General features: G+C 40.0%; 1 protein-coding gene across 1 annotated transcript in view; it reads left to right on the top strand.

Annotated features, from left to right (window-relative positions):
* PATJ (PATJ crumbs cell polarity complex component) overlaps nt 1–17,871 on the top strand; it is a 205,154-nt gene that overhangs the window by 171,903 nt on the left and 15,380 nt on the right. The window contains exons 37-42 of the mRNA XM_056844332.1: nt 2,290–2,437; nt 5,044–5,130; nt 8,127–8,244; nt 9,698–9,738; nt 10,532–10,654; nt 12,276–12,380. Of these exons, the coding sequence (XP_056700310.1) occupies nt 2,290–2,437; nt 5,044–5,130; nt 8,127–8,244; nt 9,698–9,738; nt 10,532–10,654; nt 12,276–12,380 (622 nt within the window). The remainder of the gene's footprint in view (nt 1–2,289; nt 2,438–5,043; nt 5,131–8,126; nt 8,245–9,697; nt 9,739–10,531; nt 10,655–12,275; nt 12,381–17,871) is intronic.

The following is a 17,871-nucleotide window of genomic DNA, read 5'->3' as shown; positions in this document are numbered from 1 at the left end:
CTAGGGACAGTTCAAGCTTGATTTGATCTAGAACCCACGGTTTTGTCCTTTTGGCGGTCCACAGTATCTGTAAAACTCTCCTCTCACACCATATTTCAAAGGAATCTACTTCCTTCCTGTCAGCTTTCTTAATTGTCCAACTTTCTCACCCATACATAGTAATAGGGAATACTATGACATGAATTAAATTGATCTTGGTTTCCAGTGACCCATCCTTACACTTAAGAATTTTTCCTAGCTCCTTTATGGCTGCCCTTCCCAGTCTCAATCTCCTTCTGATTTTTTGGTAGCAGTCTCTATTTTGGTTAATGATTGAGCCAAGGAATGAATTAATGACCTCCAAAACGTCCATGTTGTGTTCTCCTTTTCCCCCACTGCCTTCAACTTTTCTTAGCCTTATTGTCTTTTCCAGTGAGTCTTGTCTTCTCAGAATGTGACCAAAGTATGATAGCCTCAGTTTGGTCATTTTACCTTCTAGGGGAGAGTTCAGGCTTGATTTAATCTAGAACCCACTGATTTGTCTTTTTGGTGGTCCATGGTATCTGTGAAACTCTCCTCCAACATTTCAAAGAAATCTACTTTCTTCCTGATTTATCCTACCAATATGATATTTGCTTTGGAGAATCTCCTTGCTGCAGTGTGTGTATGTGTTAAGTACCATAAAGTCACTTCCAACTTATGGCAACCCTATGAATTAATGTCCTACAAAACGTCCTATTGTTAACAGCCTTATTCCGATCTCTCAAAATGAGGGTTGTGGCTTCCTTCATCGAGTCAATCCATCTCATGTTGAGTCTTCCCATGTTTTGGAGGTTAAAATAAACCTTTTAAAATGTGTGTAAGCTGCTGGGCTCCCTGTCATTGGTTTGGTAAAAATTGATTGTATAGTTTTGAAGCTAGAAGGTTTTAAATATTCCCATTTTATTACATTGTAATTGAAGTGTGAATCTTGCAAAAGGGTACCTGTATTAGTAGCAAAATAAAACAAAAGTCAAGTAGCCCTTAAAAGACTAACAACTTTTATTTCAATATGTGCTTTAAGTGAACAGTGACTCTTGAAAGCTCATACTGAAATAAATGGTGTTAGTATTTGTTGTTAATTCGGTTCCACTGGTGCATATATATCTTTAAGGTGCACATATATCTTTACAAGTATAGCATTGATTTCATCTTAATTGTTGCCCCTAACCTGCAGACAAAGAGGATTGGAGTGAAAAACCAGGAGTAAGTGTGAGCACATGGAGCTTTAAATTGTAAGCAAGCATAATATGTGAGAATATACATGGGGTGGAAAGTTACTGCTCAAGCACTTTTCATGCTGCTTTGTGCAAAAATAAGGGCCATACTATTTCATAAGAGCCCACTCTCTTCTAAACCCAAAGATTCAAGGACATAAACCAGAAGGCCAAGAATGGTGACCTAAGGTTGAAGAGATCTTTCAGATCAGTGGCTATTTATGTAATTACTTTATTTATATCTTGCCTTTTTTCCTTCTTGGAATTCAAGGCTGCTTGCATAGAATTCTCAGGGGGGTCTCCCATCCAGACACCATCCAGACTCACATCGGCTTATCTTCATCAAGGTCACTTTCCTGTGCCCCAGTTGTTGGATCTATGCTTTTGGCATCTTTCCTACTAATTAGGCACACTGTAATTACATATCTTCTTTCTAAACAGCATTTCTCATTTCAGATAAGAGCCCTGGTAGTTGAGAGCTGCTATAGGTATAGTGGCAAGAGTGTGGTCTATGAGTGTTCTCAAGTTCATATTTCATCTCAGCTTCAAGCTCACTAGGTAGCCTTGGACAAACTGCTATTTTCTCATCTGGAGTATAGGGATAGTAACATTGGCCTACCTTACAGGACAATTATAATGCTTTCTAGGGTAATGTATAGAATTATTGGTGTTGTTCCACATAGCGAATTGTGTCTGAATGTTCATTTTAAGACTAAAATGTAGGTAGTGGCTAAGTGAATTCTAGCCAGGAATTCTTTCAGTGAATGTATATTCCAAATCTCCTGACGTGGTCCTACCATTTGAAAAATAAAGGGTCCAATCCCAACTGCAAGCTGCAAGGGGAGCTTCATGCTCTCTGAAATACTATTCCCAGAAGTGTCATGATGTGGGGGGCTGCAGTGTAATAAGAACCTATTGTATTGGGTGTTGTGTCTCTGAAACATTTAAAAGTCTGTATTCCTTGAGTCTGCCACTTTGAATATCTTATTTTTTAAAGCTGCATTTAGAAACCATTTGTGCTTGTTTAATAGCCATGTGTTTCTTGCATTGTTAGAAATGGAAGTGGAGTATTTATCTCTGATATTGTCAAAGGAGGAGCTGCAGACCTTGATGGGAGACTAATTCAAGGGGACCAGATCTTGTCAGTCAATGGGGAGGATGTAAGACATGCTTCACAAGAGGTTGTTGCCACTATTCTCAAGGTGAGCCATGATATATTCTGCTGTGCTAAATTGCAACTGCAAACGTTCTACAAGCTGATGATAGACTTGGATCCACCAGAAATTTCCATGGACAGAAGGGATTTCCATCTGTGTAGTTCAGTGGTTGCCAACCTTTTTCACTTGCGTGCCCCTTTGGCAGCCCATTTCCATAACTTGTACCCCTCATATTACCAAAATGTTTGCTTATTTAGTTTTTTCCATGTACCTCTAAAAGTCCTGGTTCGTACCCCTGGAGGTATGTGTACCCCAGGTTGGGAACCACTGGTGTGGTTGAACTTCCCCACCTCCTCCCTGTAGTCCAAAATTACACTTGAAATGCTGCTCCTGGGGGACATAGAACTTCCCAGGAGTAGTTTGGAGGACTTGAAGGTCTGTAGCATGAGGATGAAATTAGCAAAATCTGCCCCTTCTGTCTGTAAAAGTCCTTCATGGGATCCAAGTGATTCTCTGTTCTAATCCAAAAATTATATTTGACACCCAAGCAGTAGAAGTGCTGGTACATTAGTAAGATAACTAGCAAAGATTTCTTGTGGGGGGGAGGTGGAGCTTCAGCAAAGATGGCAGATGCTTATGCAGTTGAGATCCATCCCCCCCCCCAAATCTAACATACATCATGGAGATACTAAGAAAATATTCTCATTCATGAAGCAAATATTTCAGTCATTTAATTGTTGTTCAAAAAAGAAGGGAAGACGCCTGATGACTGGACAGTGTGAAATATTACAAGTAAAACAGCCCAAACCTTTTCATATTTACTCAGAAGATGATGAAGAAGAAGAGTTGGTTTTTATATGCCAACTTTCTCTACCACTTAAGGGAGACTCAAACCTGCCTACAATCACCTTCCCTTCCTCTCCCCACAACAGACACCGTGTGAGGTGGGTAGGCTGAGAAAATGTGACTTGCCCAAGGTCACCCAGCTGGTTTCATGTGTAGGAGTGGGGATACAAATCCAGTACACCATATTAGTCTCCGCCACTCAAGTGGAGGAGTGGGGAATCAAACCCAGTTCTCCAGAGTCCACCGCTCCAAACCACCGGTCTTAACCACTACTCCTCTGTGTTCACTGGGATTTACTTCCAGGCAGGTTTTCATAAAATTGCAGCCCAAGGATTGGATCTGGGAACCCATGGACACGAAGATCATCGACCTTTCACAAGTTTCCTTCACCCAGCAGTCCCTTCTGACCCTGGGAAAATTTATTCACAGGCTCTTTGGACCTGAGTGGACTAATAGCCACCTGCATTAGGAGTCTGGAGGGGAAGGGAGGCAAAATCTCCCTGTGTACTAACAGAAGAGTCAGAAAAGGAAATTTCATCCCTTGCAGTTGCCTGACCCACGTGACTATTAATCCATGTAGGTCCTGCAGCCCCAGGAATGAGCTTTCTCAGGGTCAGAAAGGATTTCTAGGAGGAGAGCAACTGAAAAAAAAAGCCATGAATATCAGTGCCTTCCACTGATGGATTGCTGGGTGCCTTCCACTGATGGATTGCCCCGTGTCTTAGAACAAATGTTATAAGGGGAAAAAATAAGCATTTTATGCCTTTGTGATTTAAAGCAATTATGTGTGTTCTTAAAAGGACACAGTTTTAAAAGGAGTTCGAAATATAGGGATGCTATATGCTTCCTTACATTATAAGACTTTTCTGCACACAGAAAATTAGCAGTTCAGACAGAAGGTGAACTAGTTACAGGATTGAGACCCAGAATTAGTATCACGGCTGGTTGCCCTCTCCTGAGCCCCAGCCGTGTTGTAACGTAACCGAGTCAGGCCAATTAACTCACACCACCTTTTAAATGAAAAGGTTTATTAAGAAATAAAAAGTCAAATTAATTAAAATGCGAGTTACAGAATTCTTAAAGGCACACTGGCAAAGAAAATAACAAAAGTCTTTCTAATTATACTTACTACTCTATTACATAGCTGATGTTCTTTGCTATCAAGCTAAGCTGATTCAGGCCTTGGTTTCTTGCATTGAGCCTTTGCTGTAGTCAAGCAGAATAATGTGCAAAGCAGTTCAGATAATAAAGAAAGTTAACATACAGTGAGTATGGCTAAACTTATGGCAATGTGGACCCCAGTCAGATGACCCATGACTTCCAATCAGGGATGGTACTACAGAGAAGTCTCTAGGTGGTTCAGACCGGTTCAGGCCGGACTGGGTTTTTAGGAGTGAATAGTGAGATCATCCCCCCACCCAACTTCCCACAGATGAAACAAGCTCCCAAGTAGGCTGTTATGTTCGCTCATCCTTGAACAGGTCTTATCTGCCTGGTAACAGGCTGCAGGTGCATCTTGTTATCCATGAACTCTGCTAAACCTCCACAACTACAAGGCAGAATTCTAGACACTCAAAATGGAGAATAAGCGATGCTAAGCTAAAGCTAATATAAAATGGCTTTTCTATCTTCACAATTGGAAAATTGATTATTTAATTATTTGATCTCTTGTTCAAATAGTTAGGCTTATGTGTTATAAAATGGCAAGGGTGGGATTTTGGTGTGTGGGTGAGGTGTTCTTGATAAATGAATACTTTCCAAGGGGGATCTGAGAACTGCCTGGTGTGTTTCTTTCATCTCTTAAGTGTGCTCAAGGGCTTGTGCGGCTAGAGATTGGACGACTTAGAGCTGGGTCTTGGCTGTCATCACGGAAAACATCTCAAAACAGCCAGGTTAGTGGCAGATGGTGCAGTATATAAGAAATGGGAAATTTATCAGATAAAGTCAGCTTTTTGTGCACAATGATTGTACATAATGACTGCAGGAAACAGGCTTTCAAATCTACTTTGTGCACAATGATTGCAGGGAACAGGCTTTCAAATCTAACTTACTGGTTTACTTTTATTGGTAACCAAAATAATCTTTTAAACTATTGGACAATGTATCCACTTTATTGGCACAAAAGGAGGCTTGAAATCCTATCTAAGAAATATGTGTATATTCTTATAGTGGTTATTTTGTCATGTACTTCATTTTTCTTTAAGTATTCATGAAAATAACAATTGCATAAGCAATCTGAGGTTTTCCATTTTTATCTCACGTTTTATCTCACTTGATGTCTTCAAGGTCGATAATAAGCATTACAGCAATAAAATTAAAACTGTAGACAAGTCGGTATGAAGATTATATACGAGACTGTCTAGGCTCTACTTCTCTGTCACAACCCCATCCCCTTGGCCATGAACTCCATTTTGCCTGAGATCACAAGGGAAGGGCTTCCTAGAGGCATCTTGTTGGCCGCAGTGTGAACAGACTGCTGGACTTGATGGACCTTGGTCTGATCCAGCAGGGCCTTTCTTATGTTCTTAAGGAGGTTTCTTGGCATTCTTGCATTACTCTCACATGACCAGGGGCAGGTAACCAAGAGCACCCCTTCTCAGCTGCCTCCCTTTCCCTTTTAAAGATAGTATGACAAACCACACACGCCCTGTCAAGGTTTCCAGCCTCCAAGAGCTTCCATTTCACAAGAGGCAGAGCCCAGACTTCACGCTTTGCCCAGCCAGCCAGAAATGTCACCACTTGGTTCGTGGGGGCCATGCTGCCATCCCGAAGCTGCCAGCAATAATGTTCCCAGGCATTCTATAACAATATATGACAATAATAAAGGAAAGAATATAATAGATTCTGCCTTCAGAAACGAGCCGAGCAATCACTGTGATTTGATGGAAAGGCATGAATATTTTAGCAAAGCCATTTCTTAGCCATTCTTATTTCCATGTAGTCTCTGTGCCCTTCTGCTGCTGTGTCATGTGTCAAGTTCTGATGCATGTTAGATATTTTGCTTCTTCTGAACTATTGAACTGTGCCTTGCTTGGTCCTTGTGCATATTATTTCTTCGTCTTATTCCCTGCTAGTCTGAAGCATACTGTAGAGAATAGAGAGCCACTGCTAATGAATTCTCCGTACACTCCAAGGAGCACTAATCCAAATTCTGTAGAAATTTCATTAGCACTCTGTGGCCTGAAAATCTATTTAGCGAGCAAAGTTTTTTCAGATGCAAGGCATGCACAGCTGTAGCTTGGCAGGCTAAGGCTTTAGGTACACGGGAGTGAAATGTTTGGGGAAAATACTCTCACTGTGTAGGAAAAGGGGATTTTTATCACTTTACTATTTCCACTGATAAAATTTTGCTGAGCAAAAAGAAGATGGAAGTGTGTAAGATAAGCTTTGCCTATATTCATACAGCAGGCCTATCAGAACTGTGCTTTCTGTCTATGTGCATTTCCACCCACAGGGCAATCCTGTGCAGAGTTACTTCAGTATTAGTCCATAACTATCAAAGGGCTTAGACTGAAGTACCTCTGCATAGGATTGCACTGCCAGTCTCATTGAACCTGATCTATACAGATATTTGGGCAGCCATTTGCAAACGAGAACAAGATGCTCATACATGATAATATTGCCTCTGTTTAATGCTGAAATCTGCGGCAGTATGGGTGTTTTCTGTGGCAGTATGGATGTTTTCTTGGGATCCCTCGTTATCATACTTTATTTTTTACTGTAATGCCACATGGGAGCATCTTGTTTTCTTTTGCAAATGGCTGCCCGAGTTTACATAACACAATTTACAAAATTAGATCATTCCTTGGTAGACATAAGCAACATATTTTCAAGGATGTGTTTATTGTTTACATGTGAATAGCTTTGACAACAGTTAATATACATGTGTATGACAGCACATTATTGACGACTTCAATGTTTTCAGAGCTGTGAAGTGTAACCAAATATGCTGGTAGTCCGTCTGTGACTGTATTAAACTGTTTCTCTCCAACTAACCTTCTCTTTGTTACTACCCAAATCTGTTTTCAAATTTTAACTTTTATTTTTCCTACTTCTCAAGTGGTGTAGAAATTGAGATGCATGTGCTCAGGAACCATAGGCTGCAGCATTTTGCAGCTTTCTCTCTCATATATTGGGTATAGCTGCAGTTTTTCTTGTAAAAAGCTCACCAAACATTCCTCATCAGAAGAACGGAGTTTGAAGTCCACTGATGTCAGTGAGCTTAGAAGGATGCAGCTCTGCTTAGTATTACACTGTAACACATTTATACTTTTAAATTCTATGAATATGCCAAATAGTATAATTTTATATGCTAAGTAAGTTATAAATTATGCATTTATGTTATTAAAACAGTTTAGCTGTGATAGGAATGTACATACTGCATACATTTCGATCCCCCCTCTCCATTTCTATTTTCTTTTTTTAAATGGAGGGGAAATTTTCTGCAAAATTTATAGAAATTTGACATCTGTAACAGTAGGTGATGGCTATTAAGTTACGCCACTTGGGAAATAATAATCCCTTTAAAATCAGAGTTTATTTCCAAGTCTGAGCTGCACAAATATTTTGGGAGTCTATCCATTTTCATTGCAATAATAAATATTCTGGGAAGTAGTACCGCAAGAATCTGTAATACTGGAACTGATCTGCCTTTTTACATAGACTGAAGAGGCAGGATAGAAATATTCTGAATAAATAAATGAATAAATATTCACTATAAGCTATATTTTAACTTTGTATAACTGTACAAGCATTTGTACATCCATTCACACAATAACATCATTATATTGTCTACCTCTGTATTCATTTGGATGGAGCTCAGTTCAGTGTGCTGTAAAATCTTTTATTTTCTTCCTTCTGCCTTACCATTTTTGCCTCTGATTTTCAGATAGGCCAACACACCATTCATGGTCACTTTCACCCTACATTTGCTCCAGTTATCTCCACCTTACAGAATTTTGTCAGTGCTAAAAGATCATCCGCTGATTCCTCTCATAGAAACTCAGGTATGGGATAGGAAACACAAACAATAACTCTGTAGATTATGCTATTTTACTCTATTTTATAATGCTATCTTATTGTGATCACCTAGAACAATTATTAATATGTTCATTTGTATGTAACAAAGGAACAGTAATTGCAATAATGCCTATACTTGAGGAAACCCCCCAGAACAGTCCTGGAGAGGAGTATTTCCTGCAAAGAACAGTCCTGGAGAGGAGTATTTCCTGCAAAGAAGCAGGCTGTCCTACAGCAAGCCAGATATTTTGAGTGTTAAATTGATGAGCTGAATAATGATAGCTGGCTGTGGGTGGGGTGTTGATTGGGTGACTGGAAGAATCATACCTAATTCTGAATGTGGCCCCAGAGTATGTATCAAAAACTCTGCACAATGGGCCATGTAAAGATATCAGAGGTGTTTCTACAACTCTAAAAAAAAATTAGGTTTGCAAAAAAACAAAAAACTGAAAAGTTTAAAAATTTAAAAAAGGGGTTGAAAAGCCCAGATCAGATGAGCAATGTCTATAGGTGCAAAGGCACTGCATCAGGAAATGAAACAACCTGAAAAAATGCATATTCCATGATGAGCTGAAGTTAAGGGGGGAAGGAGGGAGCCACTATGAGCAGGGGGCAAGGTGCGTAGCAGAGAGATTGAGGGTGTGAGGTTGTGGGGAATGAAGGCAAGGGCAATGTAAAGATGAGAGATGGGAGTAAATGGAACCACTGGGAGGAGGAGGACAGAAGGGGGGATGGAATGGGGGGGAAATGGAGCTACCAGGGAAGAAAGGGCTCTCAGGTCTCCAACTCAGCTGGCAGTCAGTGAGTCTGAGCTGAAATTGCACACAGAACACCCATTTGTGTAATACAAGTACTACCCCTAACTCTAAATTCTATTTATGGTGTCCCAAATCCTTTCTTAGGCCATTCAACCGACAAAGTTGGCTGTTACCTACTATATCCAACTCAAACTACTGACATTGCTATCCTATAAAGAATTACCTCAGTCTGAGTCCATTGAAACCCACGACTAAGACTGGAACAACTCTGCAGAGGATGGCTCTGTTCGTTTTTGATTTGTTATTGGCATATGTACTATTCCATCATTGAATGCTGCAACAGCATATGACAGTAACTGGATTTTATCTGTGGTATTTTCCCACATCAGCAATCCATTCTAGATACACTATAGAACATGAAGGGTATGCATTGCACTAGTCATGATGAGCCTAATTAAGAACAAATTAACCAGTGGCATTAACTATAGGCCAAGCTATACTCTGGCCACCTTTGTGCACTGGATAGCACAGATGGCCCACCTCTTCCATGGTTATCATCTGGTCTGGTGCGACCAAGGTTTTTGCTCAATGATAATTTTGGAAGGATAACCTGGACAGGCCCTAATCTCCTGGCAGTATTTGTCTCTTAATCACAGTCTTTAATGGTTTCTTTCTTTATTAGTTGGAGCAGATATGGGTCCAAGGACTGTGGAGATTACAAGGGTAAGCTTTTCAAAACATTTACCTCTTACTTCAAGCGAAAGCTGTTCTCTGGTTTGTTAGTGCTTAGTATTGCATATATTAGTATCTGTGTATTCAGGTCAGAATTTCTATGTACAGTTTATTGTGCCATTTGAGTATATGATGTATGATTGGCTTAAACTATATAAAACCTGATCATCCTACAAAGCCAGCCTCGCTAATTAGATACAACCCTGCAATCATCTTTTCTCAGCTTTACATATATGCATGTTGAAAATAATATGTGTAAAGGACTATCACTGAAAGGGCTACTGTGGGAAGTGGCTGTGGCTCAGTGGTAGAGCCTCTGCTTGGCATGGAGAAGGCCCCAGGTTCAATCCCTGGCATCTCCAGTTAAAGGGAGCAGGCAAGTGGATGATGTGAAAGACCTCTTCCTGAGACCCTGGAGAGCCGCTGGCAGTCTGAGTAGACAATACTGACTTTGATGGACGAAGAGTCTGATTCAGTATAAGGCAGCTTCATGTGTTCATGCGTGTATAGTGGAACAATCCGAACACTGGATCTACCCAAGCCTCAAGCACCAAGAAGTACTGTGCAGTTTCTTGCTTCTGTAAATGGAAATTTTTTGCATGCGAGGGTTGTTGTTGTGAGGCATTCTGTTTTCTTTAATCAAGCACATGAATTGGAGATTTTACATCATAGCCCATGCTTTCTACATTAACAAGTCTACATAAGAATTACAACATTAAATAAATATGTGTAAATGCATATATTATGTATTCTGAGCTGTTGTAACAATCATCTTTCTATTAAGGGGCCAAATGATGCTCTTGGTATCAGTATAGCTGGTGGCAAAGGCAGCCCATTGGGAGACATTCCAATCTTTATTGCCATGATTCAAGCCAGCGGAGTAGCAGCACGGACACACAAGCTCAAAGTGAGTGAAATCTTCCCTTCAGATATGTTTATTTTGCTGCTGCTCTTTTTATTATTTCCAAAGAGGATTTCTTCTATTGCAAGGATCATATCTTGATGAAGAGATCCTGATAGCCCCTTTCATTTCCCAACACAAAGGCTACTTCCATTCTTATTTTTGTCTTTTGATTGTTAGCTATGCCTGTATGTGTCAGCCTTGTGATTGACTACATAAAAGTAACCAAAGCATAGCAGCTGCTTCTTTATGTATTTTGTGACTGGAATCAAGGGCCATAATCCCAGGTTGTATAATCTGTAAATAGAGAAGAGCTTCTGGAAGATAGTGACAACACTTTGAATTTATGTAAAAACAAATATGGCCTGCTTTGTACAGATACTTAAGGCTTTGTGTCTGACTTTACTGTGTCCTCCATGCAGCCTCATGCCTGCAAGACACTGTGACATATGATACCCATTTATCCAAATATTTTTTAAGGACTACTCTGGACATTCAAAATTTTATGTATGCAACCGACAAGTGAATGTGGCTTATATCCTAACAGCAAGTTCTGTTGACAGAAGATACGTTCACCAGCAAAAATAGAGAACAGCTTTTCTGGGTCCTCCCTCCCACCTACAGGCCCCACTTCATTCCCCTCTGCTGTTCCCAGGAGTCAACAGGGGCATGATTCTGGGAGGCACAGTATGGTGCAGCAAGAGCACGGAGGGGAAAAAACTTCACTTCTGGAACTGCTGCTCTGCTTGCCCTAGATAGGATCTAAGCCAATCTTCTACATGGAGGAAGTCGAGCCAGTAAAATGTGTATTATCTGCACACCACTTGACACTGAGAGCCAGTGTAATATAGTGGTTAAGAATGGTGGTTTGGAGCAGTGGAATCTGATCTGGAGAACTGGATTTGATTCCCCACTCCTACACACAAAGCCAGCTGGGTGACCTTGGGCAAGTCATGCTCTCTCAGCCTCACCTACCACACAGGGTGTCTGTTGTGGGGAGGGGAAGGGAAGGTGATTGTAAGCCAGTTTGATTCTCCCTTAAGTGGCAGAAAAAGTCAGCATATAAAAAAAACCCAACCAACTTAATATGGATATTTCATTTTTTTTTATTAGCGTTTGTATCTTATCTCCTGAACTTTGGAAAAGGAGTGAGACTAATGTGAACAATTTAAAATTTGTAAAACTGTCGTTAACACAATACCCTGGGTCTTCAATGACATCTGGGCTCACAGCTCAAACGTGTTTGCCTTCCAAAGATCATCTGTTTTCATGTATAGTTTTCATATTGAAAGAACCAGCTTCATAAACACATGTGAGATGATCTTTTTCCTTGGCTCTCAGTAGGTTTTTTACCTGTAGAATGAGTTCTTATGCTGTTCCCTCTTGATTCCAGCCCTATAGCAATAAAGTACAAGCTCTTTGTTGATGACTGAAAGTTCTAGGATGAATATTTTAGCCTCGCTATGAAGAATGCTTATTAATCAGTGGAAATACAGCAGATCTGTATTGTCTTACTATCACTGAGAAACGTGGATGTGCGATGCCAAGTTTGCAAGCAGTGTTAAGCACTCCAGTTTCCCTCAATCCTAGTAATTTTCTGTTGCTTTTGTTGCTTTTTTTTTTTAAGGTTGGAGATCGGATTGTCAGTATTAACGGGCAGCCTTTGGATGGACTGACTCATGCTGATGCAGTTAATCTACTGAAGAATGCTTATGGGGGTATTATCCTGCAGGTATGATGATAAATTGAGCATGCAGCTGCACAAGGATAGATAAATGGTGTGTTCAAAAAAGAAAAGAAAAAGAAAGATTGAGCATCACTGGCGCAAGACATCACAGCGCAGCAGAATGAAAGCAAGAAATTATTTCACTGAAGAATTCTTTATTCATGGCCATATAGACTGTGAGCATGATTACATAAAGGCAAAACAACGAGAAGGAAGGCGGAAATGACTTGTTGAAATACATGAAAAAATCATCTGTGATTATAATTTGTCTGTTTTTTATTTAACCCCCTCACAATTATAGAATACAAAATTATTCCCTTTCTTGTGCCTCATAGTTCTGAATGAGCTGTCCATCATGCTAACTTCCTTGTTCTTCAAAGGAGAGGGCAAGAGAAACAGCAATGCTGATTTTGTAGTGTTATCCAATTTTCTTCTGCACAGGACTGGTTATCAACCAAACTGCAGTGTCTGGGTGTTACAACTGAAGAGTTGTCTTAATTATGTAGAAGAGAGATGTATTATTAACTTAGATGATCACTGTTCTGTTGTAAATTACAAGGCACTCATTTTATTTGCTTACCAAAAAAAAAGAAAACCTGATCAGCATACCTAAAAAGAATGAGTACAGAGTATTAAGCTCTTTTAAATCCCATTAAATTCAATGAAGGTAAAGAGGAAGGCCCAACATGAGATGAATTAGTGTAGGCTAGATTGTTGTACGCTCACTCGCAATAACAACCCAAGACACAAAATATACAATAAACTAGGCTTTGTTAATGGTTAATCAGATTTATTACTACAGCATTAGCCAATAAAACATTTGATTCATCTATACATGAGATAAAAGTTTACAGAGATTTTAAAAAGACAATAGCTGGTTAAAATTCTTGACTAATATTTAATAAACTAAAATTCACTAAATATTACAAAAATTAAGGAATTAATCTAGTTGCCATGACCCAACTTTAAGCGGCAGACTTTATATGAGACTGCACCGAATTTAGCTACCTATTTTACCGTCTGAGCATTTCCTTCCCAAAGGAGACTTTTAGTTCTCCCTTCCTCTGAATTAGCTGTGATTTGACTGAGTAGGGGAATGATTAGTTTATGACGTGTTTCCTCATAAAAAGAGCACCTGAACAAAACATGTTCTAATGATTGATCTACATCCACCTAACGCTTCCCTGACTTTTACTGTGGGTTGCTGCTAATAAGCAGCCTACCACAGCATTTTGGGGAAAGCCACCATGGATCCAAAGCTAGCCAGTATTAGCCTGCACGTAAAACAGTGCTTAGAAGTGTTAATCCTCATCTCCCCCCACCCTGCAATTGCTGCCCAAGCAACAAGGCTTGCTTATTTGTTTGCTTGTTTATAAAAACACTTATATACTGTCTTTCCTCTTAATTCAAGTTGGCTTACAATAATATTTTAAACATCCCCAGCTAAAACCAAAAATAAAGAAGCAAGCCTCAAATCCCTCCCTCCTTAAAAGATGCCTGCCATTCAAACTCCCTCAAGAGCCTTGGCAAACAGGCAGGCCTTGTAGAGCCTCCTGAAATTCTCCAAGGAGGGGGCCCTTCTCACCTCTTCAGTGAGCCCATGTCAGAGCTAGAGCCATGAGGGAAAAGGCCTGAGTTCTGATCAATGCCACATGGGCGATCCCAACTGGAAGGATAGCCAGCAGACGGCTGCCTGATGACCATAGATGCTGCTCAGTACCATGAGCTTCCCATCCTCAATCCACCCACCTGCTCAAGCCAATGATAGCAACACCCCTGTCATCCTTAGATACCTCAGGGTGCTCACCAATTAGCCCTACCTGTACACTAGCAGCCCATGCTGTTTCTGCTACACCTAGCAGCTATAATAGTCCAAGACCAAGCCTAATTATTATTAAAGCACTAACCCCTCAAACAATGCAAAGCAGTTGAAAAAAAGAGGTTTCCTTTCCTGCCAGTCTGAAGAGCCCCCCCCCAAAAAAAAATTCTGCTCAGCCCCTAAAAGATAACCAGCTAATCCCACATTCTATAGGGATGGTGGGTAGGCCATCTTTCTGCAAAAGTATGAATTGAGGAGTACATTTAAACAGCTTTTCTCAATTCCCTGGCCCAACCGGCACCTCGTGCCCCATTTAAAATAGGAGCTGGAGCTAAACTGCAGCTCAGCTTGCTAGAACTAGATTCCAAGATTTTTAAGATAGAAGTTGAGATTCACTCTCAAGAAGGGCAGCTGCTGAAGTCTGAAGTCCTTGGCCAGGGCCATTACCTTCAGCCAGATGGAAAAATCAGTACAATATCTGAGTCATTTAAGAATCTATTTTTAGCTTGCAAGATCTTTGAGTGAATTCAGGTTGGAAGGAAGGGTGACATTTTTCCTTTTTTGGGCAAGTGGTAAAGTAGTCACATAATTGATTTGCTGTACCTGCAGATCCTGATTTGGAAGAATATACAGAGCACACAAGTGTCATCGTAGGATGGCTCAGAACATCCACTGAATACTACAGTTCACAGACAACTGATTCTGAAGCAGAGAAAAACTTCAGCATACATGGTTTATAGCTATTGATTTAAAAATGTAAACCCTGCACAATGACATGCAGGGTAGTTTAGTAAAATAAGCGTCCAATGGAACCTTACATACGTAAGTGCAGTCAAATCGCAGCCAACTTTTGGCGATTCCCAACAAGGGGCTTTCAAAGCAAGCAAGAAGCAAAAGTGGTTTGCCATTGCCTTCTTCTGCAGAATCTTCCTTGGTGGTCTCCCATCCAAGTACAAACCCTGCTTAGCTTCCAAGGTCTGATAAGGTTGAGCTATACCATGCTGTCTTCCCTCCACTGGAACCTTAAAGACAAACAAAATTTAGTCTCGTATAAACTTTTGTGAGTCAGAGCTCCCTTTCTCTGCTACAGACCTACATGGTTACCTATCTGGAATTAATCAAGGTAGCAAGTTCTGAACTGGATGTTAAAGAGTCCAACTGCATGAATTTATGTGGGACCTCTCCTGATGATACATTCACCACACGGAAGACGTGAGTAGTTTGGAGCTGGAGCCAATCAGAAGCCACTAATCTGATGAGGTGGCTGTATTAAATGAACTGGTTCAGAATAAAAGCTCAAGGGGAGGATCTGAATAGTCATAGAGTGAAGCAGATGACTCCGATAAATGGCATTGTCAGTTGCTTTGACAATTACTGGTCAATAATATTTAAACTAATTGAATGTGACCTTGCCATTGCTGTCTGTCCAAGATACTCTGTTCATATCTGTAGTTCCCTAAACAGAACACAAGCAGTGATATCTTAGGATAACAAAGAAGTGAGTGTTAATAGCATGGCATGCAAGGTGTCAAAACTCTTGTTTATTACATGAGCACCTCCTGAGAAGCAGACTGTCAAATGTTCCTGTTTTAAAAGGTTGCCGCTCCTCTTGCAATATGGTTTTTATGTAACAATATTTGACTTTAAAAAATAAAGGTTGGTTTTTTTCCTCCCACATATTAATTAATTGGAATTTTCTTAATCCCACTTTCAAATGTGAAATATACTTAGTGAAAATTTCCTTTGAGGGAAGCTGTCATGATTAGACAGCTGTATCAACGCTAAATATTATAGCAGAAAAATATGGAATGTTGAACAGGAAATAGCTATTTCCTTTTTCCTTTCTCTTTTTAAGTAACTGTACTCTTCATTTGCTTAACAGTGAATTCTGACAATAGAAGTGCTCGTTCTATCAATGTGATAATCATAAGTGGCACATCATTAAGGAATTCTATTATCAGTTAAACCCCCTCCTGGTAACTGGCTAGGAAAGGTCAGATAATTGTATCCAGTGGTGTGGAAAAGCTTATTGTTGATATGCCCTGGGAAGGATGGCAAAGGAGTTTGTTAATGTTGTTTGCAAATGGGAGATTAGGATCCCAGGGGAACACATGCCTCCTGGCTATTTGGTTGTTGTTGTTTAATTTAATCTATTGTCTGCAGGAGTGGTTATAAGGAGCATCTTTTTGCAAGGTTGTTGAATTTTGATGCACTCATTGCCAACTACAGATTGATAAATATAGATATGTCTTGCTGCCAACTATTTTTTTTTTAAACCAGTAACCATGAACAAGGGTTCAATCCTATTAGAAAATTATAGTATTGTTTAAATTAAGTCTTTTCTGCCTTCTCAGAAATATATAACATTATACAATATTATATACAATAAAATATACAATATTACTGTTGGAACATATAAAATACTACATATAGTTTATTTAAAGAACTCTGATGTCTGTGCCTTATGCTAATTAACAGTGCATTCCTGAGTGGAATGCCTGTGCTGGGCTTAGGAGGCAACGCAGCGGTGCTGCCTCATAAGGAGGTTTTGGCCCGGCACCAAAAATCTGTGCAACCCGCATAGGGTTGCCCTCAGCAAAAATAAAAGGGGGCGTTCCCAAGCCATAACGGCTTTGAATGGCACCTAATGGCAGCCCCACTCCCCGGCCGGCACCATTATGCCCCGGGAACGCCTCCCAGGACGCCATTACGCCCCGGGAACGCCTCCCGAAATGCCGTAATGCAGTGAGTTTAGCATAATTTTATTTTCTCAGCTTCCTACTTGTTCTCTTCTCCGTGTGCTTTCCAATGGAATTATAAATGATGCAAGAGCTCTTATTTTTGGATGAAGATGTAGATTTTTAATAGAGCAACTTGTGATTCCAATTGACTGACTTTGGCAGGGAAGTCAAGCAAGCAAAACCAAAAATAATTACTTTTCATGTCAGGAACAAAGAAGTGAAGATGAAGAAAAAAAACTGAGCTTGCAAAAGATGTGTGTGAACCACATCACTAGCAAAATCATGGAAGCTGTAATGCAGAAAGCATTAAATGATCTCTTTTTTAAACAAAATAGGCAAGAACAAAATTATAAAATAATAAAAACAGGCTTTAAAATTAAAACATAAAATTAGGTTTAAGCATCTGCAGCAATTACTACTAATTTAAATGTCTTCTATTGCTTACCAATTTGGGCTACCCGTTCCTATACAGCACATAAGAATTGGTTGATAGTGAATTAGAAAAGAAATGAGATAGAAATGAGATTCATAGATTTCTGCATATCCAAAAGTGCTACCAAGATATACTTTTAGAATGCATTCAAGTCCTTGTGTCTTCCCTTTAATGTGTAATATCCTGCTTGGGTCCTGAACTCGTTTCCATTCCTGCTTGTGAAAGAGAGAGCAATTTTCACCAATTTATTCTTCTCACTTCAGCTCCCTATTTTGCCCCCTGTGAAGTTCATGGGGCTTCAGTATCCTATGGTGGGGTGTAATTGGTAGGCAGAACAGACAACTGCAGTAGAAGAGGGAGAACTACTGTTTATACATGTTGCACCACTCATGCTGTATAGGATCCAAGTCCATCTTTTCTCTTTGGTGGCAAGAACTGTCTTGGGTTGCTTCTCCTTGTGCCCAATAACCAGCATGTGCAAACCTTTATACCTTGAGTGCACTA

This window comes from Euleptes europaea, chromosome 2 (assembly GCF_029931775.1).
Source record: "Euleptes europaea isolate rEulEur1 chromosome 2, rEulEur1.hap1, whole genome shotgun sequence".
Classification (NCBI taxonomy): domain Eukaryota; kingdom Metazoa; phylum Chordata; class Lepidosauria; order Squamata; family Sphaerodactylidae; genus Euleptes; species Euleptes europaea.
This window is presented reverse-complemented; position numbering and strand designations above follow the sequence as displayed.